Source organism: Mobula birostris, chromosome 1 (assembly GCF_030028105.1).
Source record: "Mobula birostris isolate sMobBir1 chromosome 1, sMobBir1.hap1, whole genome shotgun sequence".
Classification (NCBI taxonomy): Eukaryota; Metazoa; Chordata; class Chondrichthyes; order Myliobatiformes; family Myliobatidae; genus Mobula; species Mobula birostris.
The window spans coordinates 253807459-253819918 of record NC_092370.1 but is presented as its reverse complement, the minus strand read 5'-3'; the positions used below and the strand labels follow the sequence as shown (position 1 = coordinate 253819918).

The 12460-nt window shown below is 44.1% G+C and overlaps 1 protein-coding gene across 13 annotated transcripts in view; it reads left to right on the top strand.

The window, feature by feature from the left end:
- The window catches only part of pomt2 (protein-O-mannosyltransferase 2), a 287055-nt gene that overhangs the window by 248986 nt on the left and 25609 nt on the right, over positions 1-12460 (top strand). For 9 of the 13 annotated variants that reach the window (XM_072274832.1, XM_072274831.1, XM_072274850.1 and 6 more), the window contains 2 exons: positions 2607-2747; positions 4385-4496. In XM_072274832.1, coding sequence (XP_072130933.1) covers positions 2607-2747; positions 4385-4496 — 253 coding nt within the window. Of the gene's footprint in view, positions 1-2606; positions 2748-4384; positions 4497-12460 lie in introns of those variants that run through there. The other 4 variants (XR_011888356.1, XM_072274833.1, XR_011888355.1 and 1 more) reach the window with 3 other exon arrangements.

Below are 12460 nucleotides of genomic sequence, written 5' to 3'. Positions count from 1 at the left end.
AGAGATTCTGGATCACACAGTAGCAGCAGCGGCAGTGAAACAGGCATTTCAGAAGTTTCACCAGATGTTCCTCTGTGCTCTCACATCTACCTCCATCAAATCAAGATTGTGCACGGCATCCTACTTGACAGATAACAGATATTCATCACCGGAGTGGCTGCTGCCCGCTGCATTGTGCCACCATCTTCTCCTGTCCTCTATAAAGGGTAAAAGAGAGTTGAGGGTAGATATAGGAACAGTAGAAAATGACGCTGGAGATATTGTAATGAGAGCCGCAGAGATGGCAGACGAACTGAATGCATATTTTGCATCAGTCTTCACAGTGGAAGATATCTGCAGTATTCCGGACATTCAAGAGTGTCAGGGGATTGAAGTATGTGCAGTGAAAATTACGACTGAGAAGGTCTGACCTGAGAAGGACTACTTAGTGGTCTGAGAGTGGATAAATCTCCTGGACCTGATGGAATGCACCCTCAGGTTCTGAAGGAAGTAGATGGAGAGATTGCGGAGGCATTAACAATGATCGTTCAAGAATCAATAGATTCTGGCATTGTACGGGATGACTGGAAAACTGCAAATGTTACTCCGCTATTTAAGAAGGGTGGGGGGAGGCAGCAGAAAGGAAACTATAGATCTGTTAGTCTGATATCAGTGGTTGGGAAGTTGTTGGAATTGAATGTTAGGGATGAGATTACAGAATACCTGGAGGCACATGACAGGATCAGCCAAAGCCAGCATGTTTTCCTAAAAGGAAAATCCTGCTTGACTAACATACTGCAATTTTTTGAGGAAATTACAAGCAGGGTAGACAAAGGAGATGTAGTAGATGCGGTGTATTTGATTTTCAGAAGGCTTTGACAAGGTGCTGCACGTGAGGCTGTTTAGCAAGATAAGATCCCATGGAATTACAGGGAAGTTACTAGCGTGGGTGGAGCATTGGCTGATCGGCAGAAAACAGAGAATGGGAATAAAGGGATCCTATTCTGGCTGGCTGCCCGTTACCAGTGGAGTTCCACGGGAGTCGGTGTTGGGACCGCTGCTTTTTGCAATGTATGTGAATGATTTGGAAAATGGGCTAAATTTGCCAATGTTACAAAGATAGGTGGAGTAGCGGGTAGCGTTGAGCAAAAAGAGCTTGCAGAGAGATTTAGATAGTTTAGGGAATGGGCAAAGAAGTGGCAAATGAAATACAATGTTGGAAAGTGTATGGTCATGCACTTTGGTGGAAGAAATAAACAGGCAGACTATTATTTAGATAGGGAAAGAATTCAAAATGCAGAGATGCAAAGGGACTTGGGAGTCCTTGTGCAAGATACCCTAAAGGTTAACCCCCAGGTTGACTTGGTGGTGAAGAAAGCGAATGTAATGTTGGCATTCATTTCTCGAGGTATAGAATATAACAGCAGGGATGTGATGTTGAGGCTCTATGAGGCACTCATGTGACCACAGTATAGTGAGAAGTTTTTGGCTCCTTATTTTAGAAAGGATATACTGACATTGGAGAAGGTTCAGAGAAGATTTACGAGAATGATTCCAAGAATGAAAGGGTTGCCGTATGAAGAACGTCTGGAAGCTCTTGGGCTGTATTCCCTGGAGTTCAGGAGAAGGAGAACGAGGGAGAATCTCATAGAAACATTCTGAATGTTAAAATGCCTGAACAGATTAGATATGGCAAAGTTATTTCCTGTGGTAGGGGAGTTGAAGACAAGAGGGCATGACTTCAGGACTGAAGGACGCCCATTTGGAACAGAGATGTGGAGAAATTACTTTAGTCAGAGTGTGGTAAATCTGTGGAATATGTTGCCACGAGCGGCTGTGGAGGCCAAGTCATTGGGCGCATTTAAGGCAGAGATAGATAGGTTCTTGATTAGCCAGGGCATCAAAGAGAAGGCAGGGGAGTAGGGATGACGGGAAGAATTGGATCAGCCCATGATTGAATGGTGGAGCCGACTCGGGTCGAATGGCCTACTTCTGCTCCTATATCTTATGGTCTTACATAACTGAAAAACTTTTGGTATCCTGCTTATATTATTGGCTAGTCTGCCCTCATATTTAATCTGTTCCCCTCTTACAGCTCTTTTAGTTGCCTTATACTATGATCCTCCTAATATCTCTTACTTGTCTGGATTAAACTTCATTTTATTCTTTCTGTGCCCATATTTCCAACTGGTCAATATCTTGTGTATTCTTTCACCCTTCTTCACTCCACATTGCACCAACTTTGGAGTTGTCTGCAAACTTACTAATCAGACCATCTGCATTTTCATCCAAATAATTTTTATATATCACAGTCAGGATATGATGCAGGGCTTTGACTTAATTTTGACAGTTCCTCTTCCCCAGGGATGCTGAGTTCCTCCAATGGTTTGTATTTTAATCTGTACAGAGAGATAGATTTGGGATGTAAATAATTCAGACAATTAACACAGAAGAGACACAAAGTACCTGATGTGTGTGAGCATAAAAGTTCTGCTGAGGGAGGCGCATCATGTGGCGTGATATCAGGCACTTTGCTCCCCAAAGGGCCAGCACAGATTTATATCACATCAGGAGGAGAATGTTTGTATGGGTTTTCAGAAATGACTGACCGTTGTTTTGTTTTGCAGAGCGCTGTTACATTATTCTGCGTGCAGCCAGGCACGTGTTGCTGGGTTGGATCCTGCATTATTTACCATTCTACCTGATGGGCCGAATTCTCTACTATCATCACTACTTCCCAGCAATGCTCTTTAGCAGCATGTTAACAGGTGTGTAAAATCCTTTATCCTTTCAACATTAGACCATAAGATAGAGGAGCAGAATTGACAATAGACAATTGGTGCAGGAGTAGTCCATTCAGCCCTTCGAGCCAGCACCGCCATTCACTGTGATCATGGCTGATCATCCACAATCAGTATCCAGTTGCTGCCTTATCCCCATAACCTTTGATTCCGCTATCTTTAAGAGCTCTATCCATCTCTTTCTTGAAAGCATCCAGAGACTTGGCCTCCACAGCTTTCTGGGGCAGAGCATTCCATATATCCACCACTCTCTGGGTGAAAAAGTTTTTCCTCAACTCCATTCTAAATGGCCTACCCCTAATTCTTAAACTGTGGCCTCTGGTTCTGGACTCCCCCATCAGCGGGAACATGCTTCCTGCCTCCAGCATGTCCAATCCCTTAATAATCTTATATGTTTCAATAAGATCCCCTCTCAGCCTTCTAAATTGCAGAGTATACAAGCCCAGTCGCTCCAATCTTTCGACATATGACAGTCCCGCCATCCCGGGAATTAACCTTGTGAACCTACGCTGCACTCCCTCAATAGCAAGAATGTCCTTCCTCAAATTTGGAGACCAAAACTGCACACAGTACTCCAGGTGTGGTCTCACCAGGGCCCTGTACAGCTGCAGAAGGATTCTCTTTGCTCTTAGACTCAATTCCCCTTGTTATGAAGGCCAGTATGCCATTAGCTTTCTTCACAGCCTGCTGTACTTGCATGCTTGCTTTCAGTGACTGATGTACAAGAACACCTAGATCTCATTTTACTTCCCCTTTTCCTATCTTGACTCCATTTAGATAATAATCTGCCTTCCTGTTCTTACCACCAAAGTGGATAACCTCACCGTTATCCACATTAAACTGCATCTGCCATGCATCTGCCCACTCACCCAGCCTGTCCAAGTCACCCTGCATTCTCATAACATTCTCCTCACATTTCACACTGCCACCCAGAGTTGTGTCATCGGCAAATTTGCTAGTGTATTGAATGTTGGAGTATTCTATTAATAGGATTGTAGAACTGGTGCAATAGGATTGATTGTGCAGCCCGACAAATAATCATGTCTGAATTTTTCTCAATCTCATTCTTTGGCCTTCCTCCCGCATTTGACGGTAGTAATGAGAAGAGGGCATGTCCCTGTTGGTGGGAGTCCTTCAAGATGGAACCCTCTGCGGCATAGGGCGATCTTTATTTGCTCTTATTTCTCATATCATTACTATTGTTTTCCTTATTTCTTGTCCAGTGGTGAAAATGTCTTTGGAAATGCCAAAGATGTGCAATTAATGTAAAAAGCTACAATTGAGTTCATGTTTCTATTCTGTTCAAGATTGATCCAGTAAATTAATCATTAGTCTAAATTCCAGCTTCACAAAGTTCACATCAGTTCAATTCTTCAGTCATCAAATGCCAAATTTAGTTATTGTTTAAAAAAATGCAACACTTTTCCCACTCACAAAATGCTGAAGGAACACTGCGGGTCAAGCAGCATCTATGGAAATGAATAAACAATCAACATTTTGAGCCAAAACACTGAGTTCTTCTGACATTTTGTGTATGTTGCTCTAGTTTTCCAGCATCTGTAGAACCTCTTGTGTTTATATTTTCATATTTATTTCTTTTTCAGCAATTACCTGGCATGTTCTGCTGCAAAGTTCTGACCTCTTCTTAAGCCATCAGGTAGCCCGAAGAGTTTACACTGGTGGGGTTATATGCTTGATTTTTGCCTGTATGTACAGGTAGGCATGTCTCCTAAAAAAAAAATGGGATTGATTCACAGTTCTGCCTATGAAAACAAGTTTTGTTCATTCTAACAATCTCATATTGACTTCATTTACTCACCTGCAGCATCATTTGGAGAAGATAACTTCTACAAAGTGTTTCCAATCCTTTTCTTGACTTTACCTTTCTCATTTGGATTCCCACTTCATCTGAGCAGATAGATGGAGGGTCAGGTAGCTAGACCATAGACCAGAGACATGGGAGCCATTCAGCCCATCGAGTCTGCTCCGCCATTCCATCATGGCTGATCCCAATCCCACCCAACTGATCAGGAAACGATCAACTTCTGCCTTAAGTATACCCAAGGACTTGGACTCCACCACTGTCTGTGGCAGAGCATTCCACAGATTCACTACTCTCTGGCTAAAAAAATTCCACCTCACCTGTGTTCTAAAAGGTCACTCCTCAGTTTTGAGGGTGTGCCTTCTAGTTCTGGATACCCCCACCAGAGGAAACGTTCTTCCCACACCCACCCTATCTAGTTCTGTCAACATGCAGTGGGTTTCAATGAGACACCCCCCCGCCCCCGCATCTTCTAAATTCCAGTGAGTGCAGGCCCAAAGCTGCCAAGAGCTCCTCGTATGTTAATCCTATCATTTCCAGAATAAGACCATAAGACTTAGGAGCAGAATTAGGCCATTTGGCCCATCAAGTCTGGTCTGCCATTCAGTCACGGCTGATCCTTTTCTCCCTCCTCAACCCCATTCCCCAGCCTTCTCCCCGTAACCTTTGATGCTGTGTCAAATCAACAGCCTATCATCCCTTCTTTAAACAAACCTAATGACCTGGCCTCCACGGCTGCATGTGGTAACAAATTCCACAAATTCACCACTTTATGGCTAAAGAAACCTCTGTTTTAAATGGCCGCCCCTCTATCCTGAGGCTGTGCCCTCTTGTCCTAGATGCCCCCCCCCCCACTCTGGGAAATATCCTTTCCACATCTACACTGTCTAGGCCGTTCAACATTTAAAAGTTTTCAATGACATTTCCCCCCTCATCCTTCTAAATTCCAGTGAGTACAGACCCAGAGCCATCAAACATTCCTCATATGATAACCCTTTCAATCCCAGAATCATCCTTGTGAAACTCCTCTGGACCGTCTCCAATGCCAGCACACCTTTTCTTAGATGAGGAGCCCAAAGCTGTTCACGATACCCAAGGTGAGGTCTCACCAATGCCTTATATGCCTCAGCATCACGTCCCTGCTCTTGTATTCTAGACCCCTTGAAATAAATGCTATCATTGCATATGCCTTTCTCACCAATGACTCAACTTGCAAGTTAACCTTTAGGGTGTTCTGCACAAGGATTCCCATATCCCTTTGCATCTCAGATTTCTGGGGTTTCTTCCCATTTAGAAGATAGTCCGCACATTTATTTCTACCAGCAAAATACATGACCATACATTTTCAAACATTGTCTTTCATTTGCCACTCTTTTGCCTATTCTTCTAATCTGTCTAAGTCCTTCTGCAGCCTACCTGTCTCCTGAAAACTGTCTGCTCCTCCACCAATCTTCATATCATCTGCAAACTTGGCAACAAAGCATCTATTCCATCATCTAAATCATTGATAATATAATAAAAAGACAAGTCATCCCAACACCAACCCATGTGGAACACCACCAGTCACTGGCAGAATCATGAGGAATAATGGCCTTTCTCCAATGACAACACATCCTTTCTGAGATATGGGCCCCAAAACTGTTGATAGTACTCCAACTGCAGCCTGACCAGTGTCTTATAAAGCCTCAGCATTATTTCCTTGTTTATATATTCTATTCCCCTTGAAATAAATGCCAACATTGCATGTGCCATCCTTACCACAGACTCAGCCTGTGGTAACCTTCTAGAGATACTGCACAAAGGCTTCTAAGTCCTCCTGCACCTCTGATGTTTGAACCTTCTCTCCATTTAGAAAATAGTCTCCACTATTGTTCCTTTTACCAAAATATATTACACATTTCCCAACGCTGTATTCCATCTGCCCCTTTTTGCCCATTCTTCCAAGTTGTCTAAATCCTGCTGCAATCACATTGTTTCCTCTGCATGACCTATCCCTCCACCTATCTTCATATCATCCGCACGCTTTACCACAAAACCATCAATTCTATTATCGAAATCAGAGACAAACAATGTGAAAATTAGTAGTTCCAACACCGAACCCTGAAGAACACCAGGAGTCACCAGCAGCCAACCAGAAAAGGCCCCCTTTATTCCCACTCACTGCTTCCTGCCTGTCAGGCATTCCTCTGTCCATACCAGTATCTTTCTTGTAACCATGCGATTTTATCTTGTTAAGCATCCTCGTGTGGCACCTTATCAAATGCTATCTGAAAATCCAAGTCAACGAGATCCACTACCTCTCCTTTGTCTAGCCTGCTTGTTACTTCCTGAAAGAACTCCAACAGATCTGTCAGGCAAGATTTCTCTTGACAGGAACCGTAAGACATAGGAGGAGAATGAGACCATTTGGCCCATCACGTCTGCGCCGCCATTCAATCGTGGCTGATCCTTTTTTTTAATCTCCTCCTCAACCCCAGTTCCTGACCTTCTCCCCGTAACCTTTGATGCCATGTCCAATCAAGAACCTATCAATCTCTGCCTTAAGTACACCCAACAGCTCCATAGCTGCATGTGGCAACAAATTTCACAAATTCACCGCCCTCTGGCAAAAGAAATTTCTGCACATCTCTGTTTTGAATGAACATCCCTCTGTCCTGAGGCTGTGCCCTCTTGTCCTAGACTCTCCCACCATGGGAAATATTCTTTCCACATCTACTCTGTCTAGGCCTTTCAACGTTCGAAAGGTTTCAAAGAGATCCCCACTCAACCATCTAAATTCCGGCGAGTACAGACCCAGAGCCATCAAACATTCCTCATATGGTAACCCCTGCATTTCTGGAATCATCCTTGTGAACCTCCTTTGAACCCTCTCCAATGCTAGCACATCTTTTCTAAGATGAAGAGTCCAAAACTGTTCACAATACTCAAGGTAAGGCCTCAACAGTGCCTTACAGAGCCTCAGCTTCACATCCTTGCTCTTGTATTCTAGACCTTTTGAAATAAATGCTAACATCGCATTTGCCTTCCTCATCACTGACTCGACCTGCAAGTTAATCTTTAGGGTGTTCCAACCATGCTGATATTGACTTATGGGTGTACAAAGGAGAGACAGTGGATGTTATTTACTTGGATTTTCGGAAGACATTTGTTAAGGTGCCACACACGAGGCTGCTTAACAAGATAAGATCCTGTGGCATTCAAGGAAAGATATTGGCATTGATAGTGGAAAGCCTGACAGACAGGAGGCAGTGAATGGGTGCTGGTGACGAGTAGTGTTCCTCAGGGGCCAGTATGGCCATCACTACTTTTCACATTGTTTGGCATTGATTTAGATAATGGAATTGATGGCTTTGTGGCAAACTTTGCTGATGATACGAAGATAGGTGGAGGGATAGGAAGTACGGAGGAAACAATGCGATTGCAGCAGGACTTAGACAATTTGGAAAAATGGGCAAAAAAGTGGCAGATTGAATGTAGCATTGGGAAATGTATGATAATACATTTTAGTAAAAGGAACAACAGTGTGGAATATTATCTAAATGGGGAGAAGATTCAAACATCAGAGGTGCAGGAGCCTTCTTACAAGACTCTTAAGTTCCTCTGCACCTCTGATGTTCGAAGGTTAATATAAAGGTTCAGTCTGTAGTAAAGAAAGCAAATGCAATCCTGGCATTTATTTCAATGGAACAGAATATAAAAGCAGGGAGATAATTCTGAGACTTCATAAGACACCAGTCAGGCTGCACTTGGAGTATTGTCAACAGTTTTGGGCCCCATAGCGCGTAGCGCGCCAAGGTTTAAAAAGAGAAAATTTCAACAGTTCTTGTTTCAGTCGAAGCAAGCAGCTGAAGAAGGGAGTGAAAAAATCGGGTAGAAAAAGTCTTTTTTTTAAACACTGCTCGGGGAGAAGGGTCTGCACTGCGCAGGCACGTGACGTAGCGCGCCAAGGTTTAAAAGCAGACCACCATATACAGCGGCCATCGTTGTAGTGGCCATCGTCGGGGTGGACTGAGTCAGAGTGGGACGGCTTTGGCTCAACAGGCTTCGGTGAGAACAGGCAGAGGCCAGGGTAGGTTCCGGTAAGTTTTTTTGTTCAGATTATTTTGAGTAGAGAGAATGCCAGGCAGGATGTTGGAATGCTCCTCTTGCAGGATGTGGGAAGTCAGGGAGCCCTCCGGTGTCCCTGACAACGACTCCTGCAAGAAGTGCATCCAGCTGCAGCTCCTAACAAATCGCGTTAGGGAACTGGAGCAGGAGCTGGATGGCCTGCGGATCATTCGGGAGAATGAGGAGATTATAGATCGTAGCTACAGGGAGGTAGTTACGCCAACAGAGGACAGGAACTTGGGTCACTGTCAGGCGAGAGAAGAGGAAAGGGCAGGCAGAGCAGGGTTCCCCTGTGGCCATTCCCCTCAACAACAAGTATATCACATTGGATACTGTTGGGGGGGATGACTTACCTGGGACAAGCTGCAGTAGCTGGATCTCTGGCACTGAGTCTGGCTCTGCAGTGCAGAAGGGAGGGTGGAAAAAGAGGAGAGCGATAGTGATAGGGGACTCGATAGTTAGGGGTACAGATAGGAGGTTCTGTGGTCGTGACAGAGAATCCAGGATGGCTTGTTGCCTCCCGGGTGCCAGGGTCAAGGATGTCTCTGATCGCTTGCATGATCAGCCAGATGTCGTGGTGCACATCGGTACCAATGACATAGCAAGGAAGAGTGAGGAGGTCCTGGAGAGTGAGTATAGAGAGCTTGGTAGGAAGTTGAAAAGCAGGACCTCAAGGGTGGTAATCTCAGGATTGCTACCTGTGCTACGTGCCAGTGAGGGTAGGAATAGGACGCTCTGGAGGATAAACAAATGGCTGAGGAACTGGTGTAGGGGGCAGAGTTTCAGATTTCAGGTTCATTGGGACCTCTTCTGGGGCAGGTGGGACCTGTACAAGAGAGACGGGTTACACTTGGACTACAGGGGGACCAATATCCTTTCAGGGAGGTTTGTGAGTGCTGTTGGGGAGGATTTAAACTAGATTTGCAGGGGGATGGGAACCAGAGTGCCAGAGTTGACAGTGTGGCTGGGGTGAAAATAAATGATGTTAAAAAGTTCAAGCAAATCCACTAATAGAAAGGTTGTGAGTGGTGGTAAAAATCTTCTGAGGTGTATATATTTCAATGCTAGGAGTATTGCGGGGAAGGCGGTTGAGTTGAGGGTGTGGATTGACACATGAAATGAAACGTTATAGCAATTAGTGAAACTTGGCTACAGGAGGGGCAGGACTGGCAGCTTAATATTCCAGGGTTCCGATGTTTCAGATGTGATCGAGGCAGAGGAATGAAAGGTGGGGGAGTAGATTGCTTGTTAGGGAAAATATTACAGCAGTGCTCAGGCAGGACAGATTAGAGGGCTTGTCTACTAAGTCCTTATGGGTGGAGCTGAAAAACAGGAAAGGTATGGCCACATTAGTGGGATTGTATTACAGACCACCCAATAGTCAACAAGAATTGGAAGAGCAAATCTGCAGAGAGATAGCAGGCAACTGCAGGAAACATAAAGTTGTGGTGGTAGGGGATTTTAATTTTCCATATATTGATTGGGACTCCCATACTGTTAGGGGTCTAGATGGTTTAGAGTTTGTAAAATGTGTTCAGGGACGTTTTCTAAATCAATATGTAGAGGGATCAACTAGAGGGGATGCAGTATTGGATCTCCTGTTTGGAAACGAGTTAGGACAAGTGACAGAAGTCTGTGTAGGGGAGCACTTTGGTTCCAGTGATCATAACACCATTAGTTTCAACTTGATCATGGACAAGGATAGATCTGGTCCTAGGGTTGAGGATCTGAACTGGAAGAAGGCCAAATGTGAAGAAATGAGAAAGGATCTAAAAAGCGTGGATTGGGACAGGTTGTTCTCTGGCAAGGTTGTGATTGGTAGGTGGGAAGCCTTCAAAGGAGAAATTTTGAGAGCGCAGAATTTGTATGTTCCTGTCAGGATTAAAGGCAAAGTGAATAGGAATAAGGAACCTTGATTCTCAAGGGATATTACAACTCTGATAAAGAAGAAGAGGGAGTTGTATGACATGTATAGGAAGCAGGGAGTAAATAAAGTGCTTGAGGAGTATAAGAATTGCAAGAAAATACTTAAGAAAGAAATCAGGAGGGCTAAAAGAAGACATGAGGTTCCCTTGCAGTCAAAGTGAAGGATAATCCAAAGAGCTTTTACAGGTATATTAAGAGCAAAAGGATTGTAAGGGATAAAATTGGTCCTCTTGAAGATCAGAGTGGTGGGCTATGTGCGGAACCAAAGGAAATGGGGGAGATCTTAAATAGGTTTTTTGCGTCTGTATTTACTAAGGAAACTGGCATTAAATCTGTGGAATTAAGGGAAACAAGTAGTGAGATCATGGAAACTGTACAGATCGAAAAGGAGGAGGTCCTTGCTACCGTGAGGAAAATTAAAGTGGATAAATCCCCGGGACCTGACAGGGTGTTCCCTCGGACCTTGAAGGAGACTAGTGTTGAAATTGCAGGGGCCCTGGCAGAAATACTTAAAATGTCGCTGTCTACAGGTGAGGTGCCGGAGGATTGGAGAGTGGCTCATGTTGTTCTGTTGTTTAAAACAGGATCGAAAAGTAATCTGGGAAATTATAGGCCAGTAAGTTTAATGTCGGTAGTAGGTAAGTTATTGGAGTGAGTACTAAAAGACAGAATCTACAAGCATTTGGATAGACAGGGACTTATTCGGGAGAGTCAACATGGCTTTGTGCCTGGTAGGTCATGTTTGACCAATCTATTGGAGTTTTTCGAGGAGGTTACCAGGAAAGTGGATGAAGGGAAGGCAGTGGATATTGTCTACATGGACTTCAATAAGGCCTTTGACAAGGTCCCGCATGGGAGGTTAGTTAGGAAAATTCAGTCGCTAGGTATACATGGAGAGGTGGTAAATTGGATTAGACATTGGCTCAATGGAAGAAGCCAAAGGGTGGTAGTAGAGAATTGCTTCTCCGAGTGGAGGCCTGTGACTAGTGGTGTGTCACAGGGATCAGTGCTGGGTCCATTGTTATTTGTCATCTGTATCAATGATCTGGATGATAATGTGGTAAATTGGATCAGCAAATTTGCTAATGATACAAAGATTGGAGGTGTAGTAGACAGTGAGGAAGGTTTTCAGAGCCTGCAGAGGGACTTGGACCAGCTGGAAAAATGGGCTGAATAATGGCAGATGGAGTTTAATACTGACAAGTGTGAGGTATTGCACGTTGGAAGGACAAACGTTAGAAATAGGTTAGGACTTTATTCCCTGGAGCGTAGAAGAATGAGGGGAGATTTGATAGAGGTATATAAAATTATGATGGGTATAGATAGAGTGAATGCAAGCAGGCTTTTTCCACTGAGGCAAGGGGAGATAAAAACCAGAGGACATGGGTTAAGGGTGAGAGCGGAAAAGTTTAGAGGGTACATTAGCGTGGACTTCTTCACACAGAGAGTGGTGGGAGTATGGAATGAGCTGCCAGACGAAGTAGTAAATGCGGGTTCTTTTTTAACATCTAAGAATAAATTGGACAGATACATGGATGGGAGGTGTATGGAGGGATATGGTCCATGTGCAGGTCAGTGGGACTAGGCAGAAAATGGTTCGGCACAGCCAAGAAGAGCCAAAAGGCCTCTTTCTGTGCTGTAGTTTCTATGGTTTATATATCTCAGAAAGGATGTGTTGTCATTGGAGAGAGTCCAGAGGAGGTTCATGTGGATAATTCTGGGGATGAAGGGGTTAACATATGAGGAATATTTGGCAGCTTTGGGCCTGTACTCACTGGAATTTAGAAGAATGCGGGAGTTAAGGTATTTGATAAGGTACCCCATG